Source organism: Scyliorhinus canicula, chromosome 18, assembly GCF_902713615.1.
Source record: "Scyliorhinus canicula chromosome 18, sScyCan1.1, whole genome shotgun sequence".
Classification (NCBI taxonomy): domain Eukaryota; kingdom Metazoa; phylum Chordata; class Chondrichthyes; order Carcharhiniformes; family Scyliorhinidae; genus Scyliorhinus; species Scyliorhinus canicula.
In genome coordinates, this window is record NC_052163.1 from 84,409,096 (window position 1) to 84,427,051 (window position 17,956).

Sequence of the window (17,956 nt, forward strand, 5' to 3'; positions counted from 1 at the left end):
AGTGCTCCGAAAGCTAGTGATTTGAAACAAACTTGTTGGACTTTAACCTGGTGTTGTAAGACTTCTTATTGTAATGTGGTGGAGGGAGAAGTAGATGAAACAAATTTGAGTGTTTTTTGATGGGCACCTCACCTGTTGCACTTATTCTTTTGTGACTTCCTCAATTTCTGTGTTCTGTGATCAACGGTATTGCTGTTGCAGAGTAAATTTCTACATTGCAATGGAGGTTTGGAAAGTGTGGAATGCTCAATTCCAACAATGTGTAAAGTGCGTGATTGCTAATTATTTGTATTTCACAGACAGTTGTCTTCTGTTTGCATTTGCTTCCAAAACAAGCTAACAGTCCTTTCTGTTACCTTTTGTGTTGTAACTCTTCTCTTTTCAGTAGTCACTGTTCCTTTGTTGTGCCTCTGACTGCCTTCCAGAAATAATGAGCCTCCATCCTTTTCCTTTTCGTATCGTGTGTTACTTTTTGGGCAGGAGTGGGGCTAGTGCAGCATTCCTCCAATGTTGCCATGAGCTGGACATAGAACATAGAATGATACAGCGCAGTACAGGCCCTTCGGCCCTCGATGTTGCACCGACATGGAAAAAATCTAAAGGCCATCTAACCTACACTATGCCCTTATCATCCATATGCTTATCCAATAAATTTTTAAATGCCCTCAATGTTGGCGAGTTCACTACTGTTGCAGGTAGGGCATTCCACGGCCTCACCACTCTTTGCGTAAAAAACCCACCTCTGACCTCTGTCCTATATCTATTACCCCTCAATTTAAGGCGATGTCCCCTCATGCTAGCCACCTCCATCCGCGGGAGAAGGCTCTCGCTGTCCACCCTATCTAACCCTCTGATCATTTTGTATGCCTCTATTAAGTCACCTCTTAACCTTCTCTCTAACGAAAACAACCTCAAGTCCATCAGCCTTTCCTCATAAGATTTTCCCTCCATACCAGGCAACATCCTGGTAAATCTCCTCTGCACCCGTTCCAAAGCTTCCACGTCCTTCCTATAATGAGGCGACCAGAACTGTACGCAATACTCCAAATGCGGCCGTACTAGAGTTTTGTACAACTGCAACATGACCTCATGGCTCCGAAACTCAATCCCTCTACCAATAAAGGCCAACACACCATAGGCCTTCTTCACAACCCTATCAACCTGGGTGGCAACTTTCAGGGATCTATGTACATGGACACCGAGATCCCTCTGCTCATCCACACTACCAAGAATTTTACCATTAGCAAAATATTCTGCATTCCTGTTATTCTTTCCAAAGTGAATCACCTCACACTTCTCCACATTAAACTCCATTTGCCACCTCTCAGCCCAGCTCTGCAGCTTATCTATGTCCCTCTGTAACCTGCAACATCCTTCCGCACTGTCTACAACTCCACCGACTTTAGTGTCGTCTGCAAATTTACTCACCCATCCTTCTGCGCCCTCCTCTAGGTCATTTATAAAAATGACAAACAGCAACGGCCCCAGAACAGATCCTTGTGGTACGCCACTTGTAACTGAACTCCATTCTGAACATTTCCCATCAACTACCACTCTGTCTTCTTTCAACTAGCCAATTTCTGATCCACATCTCTAAATCACCCTCAATCCCCAGCCTCCGTATTTTCTGCAATAGCCGACCGTGGGGAACCTTATCAAACGCTTTACTGAAATCCATATACACCACATCAACTGCTCTACCCTCGTATACCTGTTCAGTCACCTTCTCAAAGAACTCGATAAGGTTTGTGAGGCATGACCTACCCTTCACAAAACCATGCTGACTGTCCCTAATCATATTATTCCTATCTAGATGATTATAAATCGTATCTTTTATAATCCTCTCCAAGATTTTACCCACCACAGACGTTAGGCTCACCGGCCTATAGTTACCGGGGTTATCTTTTCTCCCCTTCTTGAACAAAGGGACCACATTTGCTATCCTCCAGTCCTCTGGCACTATTCCTGTAGCCAATGATGACCTAAAAATCAAAGCCAAAGGCTCAGCAATCTCTTCCCTGGCTTCCCAGAGAATCCTAGGATAAATCCCATCCGGCCCCGGGGACTTATCTATTTTCACCTTGTCCAGAATTGCCAACACTTCTTCCCTACGCACCTCAATGCCATCTATTCTAATAGCCTGGGTCTCGGCATTCTCCTCCACAATATTATCTTTTTCTTGAGTGAATACTGACGAAAAGTATTCATTTAGTATCTCGCTTATCTCCTCAGCCTCCACACACAACTTCCCACCACTGTCCTTGACTGGCCCTACTCTTACCCTAGTCATTCTTTTATTCCTGACATACCTATAGAAAGCTTTTGGGTTTGGATTGGATTTGTTTGTTTATTGTCACGTGTACCGAGGTACAGTGAAAAGTATTTTTCTGCAAGCAGCTCAACAGATCATTCAGTACATGGGAAGAAAAGGGAATTAAACAGAATTCAAGAAAATACATGAGAATACATAATAGGGCACCACAATATATACAATGCACTACATAAGCATTGGCATCGGATGAAGCAGACACGGGTGTAGTGTTAATGAGGTCAGTCCATAAGAGGGTCATTTAGGAGTCTGGTGACAGTGGGGAAGAAGCTGTTTTTGAGTCTGTTCGTCCGTGTTCTCAGACTTCTGAATCTCCTGCCCGATGGAAGAAGTTGGAAAAGTGAGTAAGCCGGGTGGGAGGGATCCTTGATTATGCTGCCTGTTTTCCCCCGGCAGCGGGAGGTGTAGATGGAATCAATGGATGGGAGGCAGGTTCGTGTGATGGACTGGGCGGTATTCACGACTCTCTGAAGTTCCTTGCGGTCCTGGGCCGAGCAGTTGCCATACCAGGCTGTGATGCAGCCCGATAGGATGCTCTCTATAGTGCATCTGTAAAAGTTGGTAAGGGTTAATGTGGACATGCCGAATTTCCTTAGTTTCCTGAGGAAGTAAAGGCGCTGTTGTGCTTTCTTGGTGATAGCGTCGACATGAGTGGACCAGGATAGATTTTTGGTGATGTGCACCCCTAGGAATTTGAAACTGCTCACCATCTCTACCTCGGCTCCGTTGATGCTGACAGGGGTGTGCACAGTACTTTGCTTCCTGAAGTCGATGACCAGCTCTTTAGTTTTGCTGGCATTAAGGGAGAGATTGTTGTCGCTGCACCACTCCACTAGGTTCTCTATCTCCCTCCTGTATTCGGACTCGTCGTTATTCGAGATCCGGCCCACTATGGTCGTATCGTCAGCAAACTTGTAGATGGAGTTGGAACCAAGTTTTGCCATGCAGTCGTGTGTGTACAGGGAGTAGAGTAGGGGGCTAAGTACGCAGCCTTGCGGGGCACCGGTATTGAGGACTATTGTGGAGGAGGTGTTGGTGTTCATTCTTACTGACTGTGGTTTGTTGGTCAGAAAGTCAAGGATCCAGTTGCAGAGTGGAGAGCCAAGTCCTAGGTTTTGGAGCTTTGATATGAGCTTGGCTGGGATTATGGTGTTGAAGGCGGAGCTGTAGTCAATAAATAGGAGTCTGATGTAGGAGTCCTTGTTTTCGAGATGCTCTAGGGATGAGTGTAGGGCTAGGGAAATGGCATCTGATGTGGACCGGTTGCGACGGTATGCGAATTGAAGTGGGTCAAGGCGTTCCGGGAGTATGGAGGTGATGCGCTTCATGATCAGCCTCGCGAAGCACTTCATTACAACTGACGTCAGGGCCACCGGGCGGTAGTCAAGGGTTTTCCTTGATCCTACCTGCTAAAGACTTCTCATGTCCCCTCCTTGCTCGTCTCAGCTCTCTCTTTAGATCCTTCCTCGCTTCCTTGTCACCATCAAGCGCCCCAACTGAAACTTCACACCTCATCTTCACATAGGCCTCCTTCTTCCTCTTAACAAGAGATTCCACTTCTTTGGTAAACCACGGTTCCCTCGCTCGACCCCTTCCTCCCTGCCTGACTGGTACGTACTTATCAAGAACATGCAATAGCTGTTCCTTGAACAAGCTCCACATATCCAGTGTGCCCAACCCTTGCAGCCTACTTCTCCAACCAACACATCCTAAGTCATGTCTAATGGCATCATAATTGCCCTTCCCCCAGCTAAAGCTCTTGCCCTGCGGGGTATACTTATCCCTTTCCATCACTAACGTAAAGGTCACCGAATTGTGGTCACTGTTTCCAAAGTGCTCACCTACCTCCAGATCTAACACCTGGCCTGGTTCATTACCCAAAACCAAATCCAATGTGGCCTCGCCTCTTGTTGGCCTGTCAACATATTGTGTCAGGAAACCCTCCTGCACACATTGTACAAAGAATGACCCATCTAATGTACTCGAACTATATCTTTTCCAGTCAATATTTGGAAAGTTAAAGTCTCCCATAACAACTACCCTGTTACTTTAGCTCTTTTCCAGAATCATCTTCGCCATCCTTTCCTCTACATCCCTAGAACTATTAGGTGGCCTATAGAAAACTCCCAACAGGGTGACCTCTCCTTTCCTGTTTCTAACCTCAGCCCATACTACCTCGGAAGAAGAGTCCCCATCTAGCATCCTTTCCGCCACCGTAATACTGTCCTTGACTAGCAGCGCCACACCTCCCCCTCTTTTGCCCCCTTCTCTGAGCTTACTAAAACACCTAAACCCCGGAACCTGCAACAACCATTCCTGTCCCTGCTCTATCCATGTCTCTGAAATGGCCACAACATCGAAGTCCCAGGTACCAACCCATGCTGCCAGTTCCCCTACCTTATTTCGTATACTCCTGGCATTGAAGTAGACACACTTCAAACCACCTACCTGAACACTGGCACCCTCCTGCGAAGTCAAATCTGTGCTCCTGACCTCTATACTCTCAATCTCCCGTACCCCAAAACTACAATCCAGGTTCCCATCAAAACTACAATCCAGGTTCCCATGCCCCTGCTGAATTAGTTTAAACCCCCCCAAAGAGCACTAACAAATCTCCCCCCCAGGATATTGGTGCCCCTCAGGTTCAGATGTAGACCATCCTGTCTATAGAGGTCCCACCTTCCCCAGAAAGAGCCCCAGTTATCCAGAAATCTGAATCCCTCCCGCCTGCACCATCCCTGTAGCCACGTGTTTAATTGCGCTCTCTCCCTATTCCTCATCTCACTATCACGTGGCACGGGCAACAACCCAGAGATAACAACTCTGTTTGTTCTCGCTCTGAGCTTCCATCCTAGCTCCCTAAAGGCCTGCCTGACATCCTTGTCCCCTTTCCTACCTATGTCGTTAGTGCCAATGTGGACTACGACTTGGAGCTGCTCCCCCTTAAGGACCCGGAAAACACGATCCGAGACATCACGTACCCTGGCACCTGGGAGGCAACATACCAAACGTGAGTCTCTCTCGCTCCCACAAAATCTCCTATCTGTGCCCCTGACTATTGAGTCCCCAATTACTAATGTTCTACTCCTTTCCCCCCCTTCCCTTCTGAGCAACAGGGACAGACTCCGTGCCAGAGGCCCGTACCCCATGGCTTACCCCTGGTAAATCCCCCCCCACAAGTATCCAAAACGGTGTACTTGTTACTCAGGGGAACGACCGCAGGGGGTCCCTGCACTGACTGCTTCTTCCAGTCCCTCTTACAGTTACCCATCTATCTCCAGTCTTTGGTGTAACTACTTCCCTGAAGCTCCTATCTATGACCCCCTCTGCCTCCCGAATGATCCGAAGTTCATCCAGCTCAAGCTCCAGGTCCCTAACACGGTTTTTGAGGAGCTGGAGTTGGGTGCACTTCCCACAGATGAAATCAGCAGGGACACTGACGGCGTCCCTCACCTCAAACATTCTGCAGGAGGAGCATTGTACTGCCTTCCCTGACATCACCTCTAGATTTAAAAAAAAACAAGAAAAAGAAAAAGAAAGGAAGAGCTTACCTGATATTGCCTCAAACCCTGCTCCCGCTGAAAGGTAAGCAAATTTAAAGGCACTCACTCACCTTCACGACAGGCCCCTGCTCCCGCTTCCCAACCACCGTGGGGTGGGGGGGTTGGTTAGAGGAGGAGGTAGGGTGGGAAACACTCATGAAGTGTTTCGGGTTTAACTGTCACTTGCCAACAGCCCCTCCACAAACCACCTTCAACTTAGGCTGACCGCACTGCACGTATGCAAATTTCCCCAGAACAGCTGATCAGTAGCTCTGCTCTGCTGCCCTCTGCTGGATGATTGCCTTCACTCAAACTCCTTGGGTCTCCTTCGCAGGTTCACCTTCAACTTAGGCTGACCGCACTGCACGTATGCAAATTTCCCCAGAACAGCTGATCAGTAGCTCTGCTCTGCTGCCCTCTGCTGGATGATTGCCTTCACTCAAACTCCTTGGGTCTCCTTCGCAGGTTCACCTTCAACTTAGGCTGACCGCACTGCACGTATGCAAATTTCCCCAGAACAGCTGATCAGTAGCTCTGCTCTGCTGCCCTCTGCTGGATGATTGCCTTCACTCAAACTCCTTGGGTCTCCTTCGCAGGTTCACCTTCAACTTAGGCTGACCGCACTGCACGTATGCAAATTTCCCCAGAACAGCTGATCAGTAGCTCTGCTCTGCTGCCCTCTGCTGGATGATTGCCTTCACTCAAACTCCTTGGGTCTCCTTCGCAGGTTCACCTTCAACTTAGGCTGACCGCACTGCACGTATGCAAATTTCCCCTAACAGCTGATCAGTAGTTAAGGAAATGTAAAATGGGATCTTTAATAGCCAAGTGAAAATGGTACTCGGAAGCAAATGGAAAAGAAGTTCAAAAGAATGCTAAGCCATTGCATGTCTATGAAAAAACATAAAACACTTCAGATGCTGAAAATCTGAAATAAAAACCAAAAGTGCTGAAATACTCAACAAGTCATCCCTGTGCACATATATGCATATAACTTAGATAGCACCATTAACCTGAAATGAAAGCATAATTGAAGCTGCTTCCTGTAAAGGTTCCACTTTTGCAGTCCTGTTGTAAAGACCGTGTGGGAATGTTAAATTAATGTAAATTTCAGGAAAATATTTTATCCCATTGCCACCTCCTTTCTAATAAATGTGCAATGAGTAAACTGGCTTTCACTGCTTTTGTCCTCAGCTGGGTTTATTCTGCAGTATTTTTTAGTGTGAAGTTGAGTGACTGCAAATCAGATTTGTTTTATTCAACCAGAATAATTAATTTGGTGGCACTTGTAGTGCTGCAGTGTTAAGCATATATTGCTGGTTTTGATCACAGTGCAGTTTATATGATTTACATGTTGGTAAGATAAAAATTTGCATAGAGGATCTTGAGGGAGCAGGTGGTGCATTGTCTTTCTACTGATCTATTAGAATTAGAATAGTACATCACAGAACAGGCCCTTCGGCCCTCGATGTTGTGCCGAGCAATGATCACCCTACTCAAGCCCACGTATCCACCCTATACCAGTAACCCCCTATGGCCATGCTGGTTTTTTATAAAAGTTCTGGCATGACTTGAAAGACCTTCTTTCTGCAAATATGACTTTGGTACACGACTTAGCTCTTGAGTTAAGTTAAACCGTGGATAAATGTTTAGCTGGGATCATGTTTGCAGAGAACATAGAACATAGAAAAATACAGCACAGAACAGGCCCTTCGGCCCACGATGTGCCGAACCTTTCTCCTAGATTAATCACTGACAATATAACACAAAGTGTGATTAAAGGGTTTTGGAAAACCTGCACCTAGCAGTACTTCAATTTCTGACTTGTTTGTATAAGGAGTTGCCTTTACTCAATGTAGTCAACAAAACTTTGGGTGCCTATGCAGATTACAGTTTAAATGGAGATAGCGGATGATAAAATTCGAGCTTTTCCTTCCTGGGAGTTTAGCTGGGATTTTGCTGACCAAACAATTATTTTTAAATAGGACACAGCCTCGGATATGGATTTGTAAATTATGTGGCCGCCAAAGATGCAGAGAGAGCTATTAACACGCTTAATGGTCTGAGGCTGCAGTCAAAAACTATAAAGGTAAGTCCCATAACTTTGTGAATGTTTCACAGTATGTAGACCATAGAATCCCTCCAATGCAGAAGGCAGTCATTCAGCCCATCGAGTCTGCACCAACACACCGAAAGAACACCCCACTCAGGCCCATGTCCATCCACCAAGGAGCAATTTTAGCATGGCCAATCCACCTAACCTACACATCTTTGGACTGTGGGAGGAAACCGGAACACCTGGAGGAAACCCGCGCAGATAAAGGGAGAACATCCAAACGCCACATGGACAGTCGCGCATGACAGGAATTTAACCCGGGTCCTTGGCGCTATGAACCTGCAGTGCTAACCACAGTGCCACCATTTAATCTTTTCCCATTACCTGTCTCAAAGTCCATGACGTGTGTTGTTCCTGGATGTTTTTGTCCTCTTCCTAAGTCGAACAGTGAAGCCAGTTATGGCAAGCTACTTTTGGTCTCACTAAGATTAATAACTTGAAGAAACGTAGTACCTTGTTTGGCTTAATTCCATGCTGGGAATGTTTCAAACAGCTGTTCAATCATGGTGCTTAAATATTGCGTTATGAATTGTGTTGTACAAAATTTCACCATTGATCAAATCTCATGGTTATAGTCATTTATATTTAAAAAGAATATTCAGTGGGCTTTGAGTTCCAGCAACAGGTTCCCTGGAGTTCGGTTTTGATTGGAGATAAGGTACCCCCTTAATTGCCATCTTCAGTTTAAATTTTGGGCAACTCGTTAGAGCATGCTGTCTGTGCCTGTAGGCTGAGCCCGGAGATCAAGTGTACACACAGTTAAGGAGAAAAGTGGCTGAGCACTGTTTATCCTTAAAACAAATTAACTCGCAGATGTTATCCATAGACATTGTCAAAAAGAAATGCTCCAGTCAATGTTTGCTCCAGTCAATGGTTTAACATCGACAATTAAATCTATGAGCATATCTGCAAAGTTTCTTGTAGTCTATTTGTTACTAGGATCAAGTAAAATATTGCACCAGAGATGTATATTAAAATTTGACGCTAGCGTACATCAATGTTCCTTCTTAATCTCCAAAGTACTTCCACTATTATACCAACCTGTAACTTAATGTTTAAAATCTCAAAATGTGCTATTCAGATAAAGTCTAAAATCAGGATGAAATCTGTTCTTCACAAATTACTATGTTATTTGAAAGGTTTCATACGCCCGGCCAAGCTCTGACAGCATTAAGGATGCAAACCTATATGTGAGTGGGCTGCCAAAGACAATGACTCAAAAGGATTTAGAGCAGCTTTTTGGACGTTATGGCCGGATCATCACATCTCGTGTCCTCGTTGACCAAGTCACAGGTGGGTAACCTTTACTTTTTTTATTAATGATAATGTAAATATGCATAAAGTCAATCTTTGTAACCTTGGAATATTGTCTTTGAGCTTGCGTCAGACTGTATTAAAGTGGACCTAACTAGCCCACTCTGGTGCGCCTTTATTAACTTGTTGAATAGTGTCAAAACACCTCTGGGAACTTGGCTTTTTCCCCCCATATTTTTTTCCCATTATTCCTGTTGTCCAGATGTGGGTCAGCTGACACCAGGGGTTCTCCTGAGTGCAGGTCAGGCTTTTTTTTGCTTAATACCATTTTAATTGTTGAGCATTCAAAAATTATTAAGGAGTGTCAGCAGTCCAGTCACCTGCAAATGCTCTGGATTACATTTTCCAAATTATTTTGACAACATTTCTCAAGATAGCTTTGACTGCTTGTTCAGACGTGGTTTCCCAGTTAATTCAGCCAAAATGCACTAAACTGGTTAAATTATGTGACACTCCTGTACAAAATCACAATTCGGACTGTTTCTATGTGTTACATTTAAACTGTTGAAGTGACAATATTCTATCATGAACTTTAACCTCAGAGCAAATATTGACTACCTTTAAATTAGAATTTGTAATTAGAATTGCAGCCGGTCGCACAGCTGCCTCACGGCGCTGAGGTCCCAGGTTCGATCCCGGCTCTGGGTCACTGTCCGTGTGGAGTTTGCACATTCTCCCCGTGTCTGCGTGGGTTTCGCCCCCACAACCCAAAGATGTGCATGGTAGGTGGATTGGCCACGCTAAATTGCCCCTTAATTGGAAAAAATGTATTGGGTACTCTAAATTTATTTTTATAAAAAGAATTGCAGCTGGTCTTAATATCACATTTTTAATGTGCTTTTTTAAACATTTAAATAATTTAACTTAATATACCAGAGCAAATTAACAGGTTACATTTTATAAACCAAGTGTACATTGATTGCTATTACACTCATCTACGTCAGCTGTTCTTCTTTTGGTAACAAACTGTTCTTCTTTTGGCAACAAGCTGTTTTACGAAATCCTTATCTGTTTTCAGGTATGTCCAGGGGAGTGGCCTTTATTCGGTTTGACAGGAAATCTGAAGCAGATGAAGCTATTAATAATCTGAATGGGCACAAACCACCTGGTGCTGTTGAACCTATTACAGTAAAACTTGCAGCCAATCCTAACCAGAAAACAAATGCATCGCTGCTGGCACAACTGTACCATTCACCAGCAAGGCGCTTTCCAGGACCGTTGCACCATCAGGCACAGAGATTCAGGTGTGTTTTGTCACTCTCACTGGTGCTAATTCTGAATTGCTTTTTTTTTATCGATGAGGAAGCAAGAAAGAACATGAAAGCCTACTTCACCTTTTATGGATTTCAACCACCTTTTACTTCAAGATTACTTCGTACAGTGATTCATTCAGTACCAAAAAATGACTTCAATCCTCCTGGACTAGAGGCTGCAGCATGTTTTGCCACTATTTTCCTGTTAGAATTTATTGTGGACTCTTTCAGATATAGTACTGAATTTTGCAACTAGGGTAGCTGATGTGCCTGACCATTCATTAATGAGCACCAGTTTGGACACTGGTTATCTCAGATAATTTATCAAATTTCTGTTTGTAGTATAAATAGATTTGTCATTTCTCATTGTCTCTTTTGCAGTAAATGCTGAAAAGACGATGGGCATGTCCAGAAAGGCTTATTCAACGAGGGGTCACTAAACACTGCTAAATGATCTGTTTGAGCTGCACACGGAAAAATATTTTTCACTGTACCTCGGTACACGTGACAATAAATAAACAAATTCAAATTTTATGAAGAAATGGATATTCAAATATTTCTTGTTGCAGTGGACAAGATCCATTTTTCCAAACCATCAAATGATGTACAAATTATTAAATCCATTCTGTCCATTTTGATTTAGGTTGAATCATCATTCAACACCATGGCAGCCCCAAGTATATATTGTGCTCTTTGGTGTTTTCAACCCACGCCATGTCTGTATCTTTCTCTCCATTTTTTTCACCATTATTTTTCTGTTTATTTTGCTGGTCTCTGCCACAATAGGGAAGAGGTGAGGTGACAACATCATTGCTATTAAGCCTGAAACTTGAGAAGAATGCTGGAGACCGCGCTGTATGTTTGAGGAAATGACAGACTGAAAGAAGTTTTATTCTGATGATATGAAATTATTAGGTGACAATCCTTGGGCTCAATGGCTTTCTAACAGCTATTTTGGGTAATGCTAAGTAGGGTGGCCAAGCCTCAACAGCAACCCTTCTCCCACCTCTAGCCACATACGATTAAGAGCAAGTGAGTGCAAAGGACTTGCTTGGGGCAGGTGGGGAGAAGCAACCGACGCAGTTATCTTCCAATGAAGAATTTTTAAAAATCAAGCAGATTCAACGGGGATGCAAAGGCTAATATGCTTATCACCCCAGCCATGTTGCTTTACCCTTTAAGCGAGGACGTGCCTCAAAAATTTACAATACTATATGTCTGACTGGATGGGATAAATAAATTCCTTGTGACAAGCCTCACCTGTTGAATGACTGTTTGGCGAGAGTGGTCCTGATTAAACATGTTCAGAGCCATTTTGTGGCCACCTACTGGCGTCCCAGTATACTCGTGAAGAGACACAAACAATGCTGTACGTTATTAAGGAGTGTCCCTTCTACAGAGTCATTCGCGGACTAATCACCATAAACTCCGCCAATGAGGATGTTGCTTGGCTTCGGGGATTTTCATTCGCTAAATAAAATTGGATGGGAGAAAATAACTGATGGAGATGTGTGCATCTGCCTAATGTGTATGCTGGCACCACTGTCTGATAGCTCAGGTCTCCATTGATGTAAAAACAAAAGTTCAAGGTTTGGACTACACCACCATATGATTTAGATGACTATATATTCCATAATTTATGTAATTTTAGATTTGCATTTGACATTTGAAAATGCTTTCTTATTTGTCTTGTCAAAATGTCCAGCATCAGCTATTTGTGTGCTCCAAATCTAGCTAGTAACTTTAGGTTTCTCCAGATACTTCCTTTACAATGAAGTTTGCTAGAAAATTGCAGGATTTGGTATTGGGCACTTTATCAATATTACGTAGCTTCAGCTTTTGACTGGAATATGGTTATAGTTTGGATGCTTTTATGTTTGGTGATTCTGTAGTTCAGGTTGCAGGATAGTAAAGCTAATGAGCCAACTTTGGGTAGGATTTTCCACACACACTCATGGCGTTTTTCACGGAGATGGCCTGGCATTGGCTGAGGGCAGTGTGTTCTGATCCCACTGCTGTCAAGAGGGTTTCCTGCCCTGTGCACCCCGCAGTCAATGGGATCGGAAGATCCCGCCAACGAGAACAGTCGAAAAACTTTGGCTTTTGTATTTGTCTCGATAAAGCTGCGCCTTTGTAGCAGCGTATCTAAAAGCTGCTGTGTAAGGAAGCTGCAGTGGTAAGGAAACTATACTTGTTTGTGTGTGGAATGAATCTGACAGAAGGAAACTTGATAACCCTTTGACTGTACTTGTGTAAAAATGTACAATAGAGTTACGTTGGGCTACAGTGTAGGGGTTTGCATAATATCAGTTTTAAGTGAAAGGTTTTTGTTCTGGACGATATGTTAATTCCTGCATTTGTCTAAATGGATCAGTCCCACTAAGACTGACTCAATGGCTTAACACCAATAGTCTTCCCAAACCCCAGTAATGCACTTTTTATTGTCCTTTTATTTATTTTCTTCGTAGGGCAAGGGTATGAGAATTTTTACTAATTTTCATTTGTTTTCGTCACTTTGAAGCTTTTGCCACCAACTTAAAGTTAATTTTCTTTGTTTGTTTGTTAGGTTTTCGCCGATGAGTGTTGACAATATGAGTAGTTTGTCAGGTGTGAACGTTGGTGGTCACAATCCATCTGGCTGGTGCATCTTCATCTACAACCTGGGCCAAGACGCAGATGAGGGGATCCTGTGGCAGATGTTTGGCCCATTCGGAGCCGTGACCAATGTCAAAGTTATACGTGATTTCAACACCAACAAATGCAAAGGGTTTGGCTTTGTAACCATGACAAACTATGAAGAGGCTGCCATGGCCATTGCTAGCCTGAATGGCTATCGCCTCGGAGACAAAATCCTCCAGGTCTCCTTCAAAACCAGCAAGTCACACAAGGTGTAATTTAAAGCTTGTGCTCATTTGTAAGCATTCGATTAGAAATACACTGCTGAACGGTGAATAAGTCCACTAGTGTAAAGCAACTCTTACTGTTGTGACAGAAGTGTTTTGTCTACCATTCTAGATGAATAAGTGAAAAGGATTTTTTTATATTAGTACTCTGGGATGCAACTAACATGAAATGTTCAAAAGTTTGATACATTTCCTTCCATGTTCACCTCCTTTCTTCCTACCCACCCAAAAAAGGAGGGTAAAATACTGAACTGTATAGTAGTTCCATGAATTTGAAATAATATCGCTTTAAATTGCAATATTCATTCCATTTTAATATAATCAGTTGTGTAACTAGCAGTTCTTGGTTGATTCCTGCAGTATCATTAGCATAGGCGTTACGCATTAGTGAACCTTTTTGAATTAAAATGTTGATTTGTGCCTGTATAATTAATATGTTTAGTATTAAGTTCATCCAGACTCCTGAGCTATGGCTGTAATTTACAGTTTTCTGTAGATAAGTGTAAATGGCACACCTGTGTCCTCCTTGTCTCATGAAATATGGAGGTAGGTGCAAAACAATTCAGTTTTAATTCCTGGCATAAGTATGTGAGCCAATAATCTTAATGAGATTTAGTGTACAGTACTAAAATGGAGCAGGTGACTAGCAAATTTGCCAAATTTCTGGGTGAATGGAACATTTTGGTTGGGAAGTTTCATGTGATACAGGATTAATTCTCGTTAGAATATTATCCTGGAAATTCAAACCTTTGAACATTTGTAGGTTTGTTGCACCCCATCTAGTGAACTCCATTTCTTTTTTAAAAAGTTTTTGTTTTTTGCATAATTGACATGCTAAGTTGGGATAATGCGTCAGAATAGAAAGTACTTAATGTTTTTTTCATGCAGGTTAGCTGTCAACACGAAGCTTTGTTAAAATAGATTTAAAGAAGACTAATCTAAAGTTTTTACAAACTGCCTTTGAACTTAGTTAATGTTCTGTTATATAATTTCTTTTCATTTTGTTTCCTTTGTTTTGTTTGACTATTGATTTTACTTTTGCATTTATGATCATTAAATTTGTTTTGTTTTGCTCCAATTTTGTTTTGTTTTTGTTATTTTTCTGTTTTAAAGTTCATTTGCTGTTTAGCGCTTCAAAATTTTGTTTTAGAATTAAGGGTAGGGATTGAGGGGCCAGTGTGCAGATAGGCACCTGATCTTTAGGTACCCTGCCAAAGAGATTTACACCTTGTGCTGAAGTGGGCTTCACAGAGCATCTATTTTTATAAATAAACTTTTTACAGGAGTGCTAGCAGGGAATTTTGAGTGGAAAGTTTTGTATGCCAACTGGTGAGCTTTTAAATAAATTAACCAGACTACAACCTTCAGTAGACAGTTAGCTGTAGCCGGCTTTTAAATCTTTTTAGAGACAAATCCACTGGTCCTGTTTGAATTAGGAAAGATTGCAAAGAGGGAGGGAAGTTGTATTACTTATGTTTAGTGCATGATTATGAATTGTGGTTGGAGAAACTAAACTATTTAGACCCGTGGTAAATGCACACTCCAATTTGGCCTCAAATGTATCGGTAAGGGAGCTGATACCAAATGTTCCATTACTTTGGACATATGTTTAAACACCAGAATATGATCTGTGAATGTTATTGGAGTATCTCAAAATATGAATATTTAAGAAAAGTGGACTTTCAGTTGATCTCCTTTTCTCATTCCCCAGCCCCTTAGTACTTCAAAACTCCTGAAGGAAGAAGCTGGAGGAAAAGCACTTGAGTTTTCAGAAACAATAACATTTTGAACTTTGCAAAATTGTAATGACATTTTTGGAGTTTCTGGGAGCTGAAGGCAGTAAGGCCTGATCCAAGGTTCTCATTCCTCATTTGAAGGCCCTTTTTCTCCTAATGTTGCCTGGCACATTGTAGTTTCCAGTGTTAGATGCAGTTTAGTCTTACTCCAAGAACAAATCGCTTATAGTGATGTTTCAAAATTTAATTTAATGCTATTGTTTAAATATCAATTGCATTCTGCTGGAAAATAGAATTTTTTCACGCAAGGAATAATATTTGAGATTTAATTTGGATCTGAAATAATTAAGGATAGTCAGCAGAGGAGGAAAACAAAGTAGTTGGATTATCTGTGTCTGAGAAAATGTGGTTCACAGCTAATTATTCACTATTCTAAACATTTATTATTCAGTTAATTACATCCATTCAGTTCCTCAACTATATTCAGAACATGCATGTAAGGAAACACTGTTGTGAAAGGAATCTGGCTGACAGCTTGTGCATTTGTTTGAGAGTTTACATTTTCTGGTAAAATCAGGTTTAGTATGTTTGAAGTATGGTTTTTGCTAGGACTTTGTAATACTCAACAGTATACTTCTTTGCCACAAATATGATATGTGACAAAAGTTGCTTTTGATACTTTGTGAGATTGAAATGATAAAGCTTTTGATATCTGAATTGTTTTAGTTGATTTCTAGGCCAGTTTGTGTGTAATGACAAGCCAATAATTCTACTCGCTAACAAGTGAATGGTCAACTATTAATTTATTTTGTGACCAGAGGACTGGTGCTGTATTTTTCCAACTAAAGGGTAATGTGCAATTACTGGTTGGACACACGTCATAACCATTGCTCTTTATTCTCCCGTTCGGCACACTTTAGAACACTATACAGCTTGACGGTTAAACCAAGTGGATTTAACTTCCACCTATCTTCATCCATAATTCATACTTGCGCTCTGCTTATTTACCACGCAGCATCTAGTTAATTTGAATTTAATTCTGTCAATACTGCATTTGTTTATGCAGTGTAATGTGTATAAAGGCAATTCTGCTGCCTTTTACAAAAACCCAAACTGAGATGGAGCTCTCACTACAGATATCAGACTGACCTGCAACTAGTCATCCTCTGGCCTGGTTTTTTGGGTGGGGCATTAAGAAACCATCGATGCCTTATCTCAATAGGACACTAAATTATTTTTCAAAGAAGTGAAGAACCAACAGATCAGTTGTCTTGTATAAAAGGGTATGCGTCATGATGATTTTGGTTGCAAGGGATATCCATGTGTCGGCACTCTAATTTGTTACCATTCTAATTTGTTATTTCAACATGCTCCCTCCACAATAGTTGTCTATAATAGTGCTTTTGTTATCCTGTAATCGGTGTAAGTGTAGCTATAAAAAGTTTCTCACCAGCTTAAAATATTTTTAATTTAAAAACACATCGCCTATCAGAGCATGAATTCCTAACATTCCAAAGATGACTGCACAACCATTCAGGTGAAGGTGGTTGCAATTATAACCATAATCTTCCCCCTACCCCATCTCCCAGTTGTACATCTTTTACCCAAATTAAAGTTTCAGAATATGCTTTTCTCTCGATTAATGCTGCCAAAAGAATTCCCTGCCATGTTTTTGTTTGCCTTTTCTTAAGATTTTCCAATCCCTGTTCCCACTTGCAGCTAAAGAAATAAGCATGCTTCCAGTGCAAACATAATTTACTTTTCAACTGTAAAACCTGCAGCATATGAGTTGATATTTTCTTGCTCTAAGTGACATTATCAGAAGAACATGGTTGATGTCTGAAATAACTTAAGACTTTTTAAAAAATAAATTTAAATAATTTCTCTTTCTCCTCTTTGGTTCTCACCAAACTATTTTGTGCTATTATTGATCCCCAAGATAGAGCTGTAAAATACGTTTTGAAGAGGCCCAATTATTAGTCTGTATGTTTGGATTCCAGACAAGAATCCAATTTTTAAAAAAAATTAGAGTGTCCAATTCATTTTTTCCAATTAAAGGGCAATATGCATAGCCAATCCACCTACCCTGCACATCTTTGGGTTGTGGGGGCGAAACCCACGCAAACACGGGGAGAATGTGCAAACTCCACAGTGACCCAGAGCCGGGATAAAACCTGGGACCTTGGTGCTGTGAGACAGCAGTGCCAACCACTGTCACTGTGCTGCCCCAATTTTGTTAGGATCCCGAACAAGAACCCAACTATTTCAATCTGTAAAAATGAGGAAATGTTACAGCACAACAGGAGTGATAACACTGACCAGTAGGTATATTTTATGTTAAAACAAACCAACTGAATCACCTCTGTTCCAATTAGAGTTCTAGAACCCACTGACTCTTCAGGCAGACCTTGCTCCTCCCATTAACTACATGATCTGTACCCATAGCATAAGGCATTGTTTTGTCTCCTCTTGCAAGATGTCCCTTGACTTGTGTAGCCAGTACCAAATACAATGTCCCTCATAAATTATCTACAACCCAGGGGTCCTTCAAAGCTAAGCAATATTCCATTGGCTAGCTACGAGTGAACAAGTAAATGGTTCTCCAGATAAATCTCTGAAGAAGAACACTTCATCTGCAAATCAATGATTACGTTTACAACATCTTAATCACAGCCCTAGCAGTCATACTGCTTCTGGATGCTTCTTAACCCAGATTTTAATAACATTATTGAAATATAAACTGAAAATTCATCACAGTTATTC

General features: G+C 41.9%; 1 protein-coding gene across 2 annotated transcripts in view; it reads left to right on the plus strand.

Annotated features, from left to right (window-relative positions):
* The window catches only part of LOC119953361 (ELAV-like protein 1), a 31,881-nt gene extending 17,346 nt beyond the window's left edge, over positions 1–14,535 (plus strand). For both annotated transcript variants that reach the window (XM_038777548.1, XM_038777549.1), the window contains exons 3-6: positions 7,857–7,960; positions 9,127–9,280; positions 10,320–10,545; positions 13,121–14,535. In XM_038777548.1, the coding sequence (XP_038633476.1) occupies positions 7,857–7,960; positions 9,127–9,280; positions 10,320–10,545; positions 13,121–13,448 (812 nt within the window). In that variant the 3' untranslated portion in view covers positions 13,449–14,535. The remainder of the gene's footprint in view (positions 1–7,856; positions 7,961–9,126; positions 9,281–10,319; positions 10,546–13,120) is intronic.
* Positions 14,536–17,956: the final 3,421 nt, after the last annotated feature.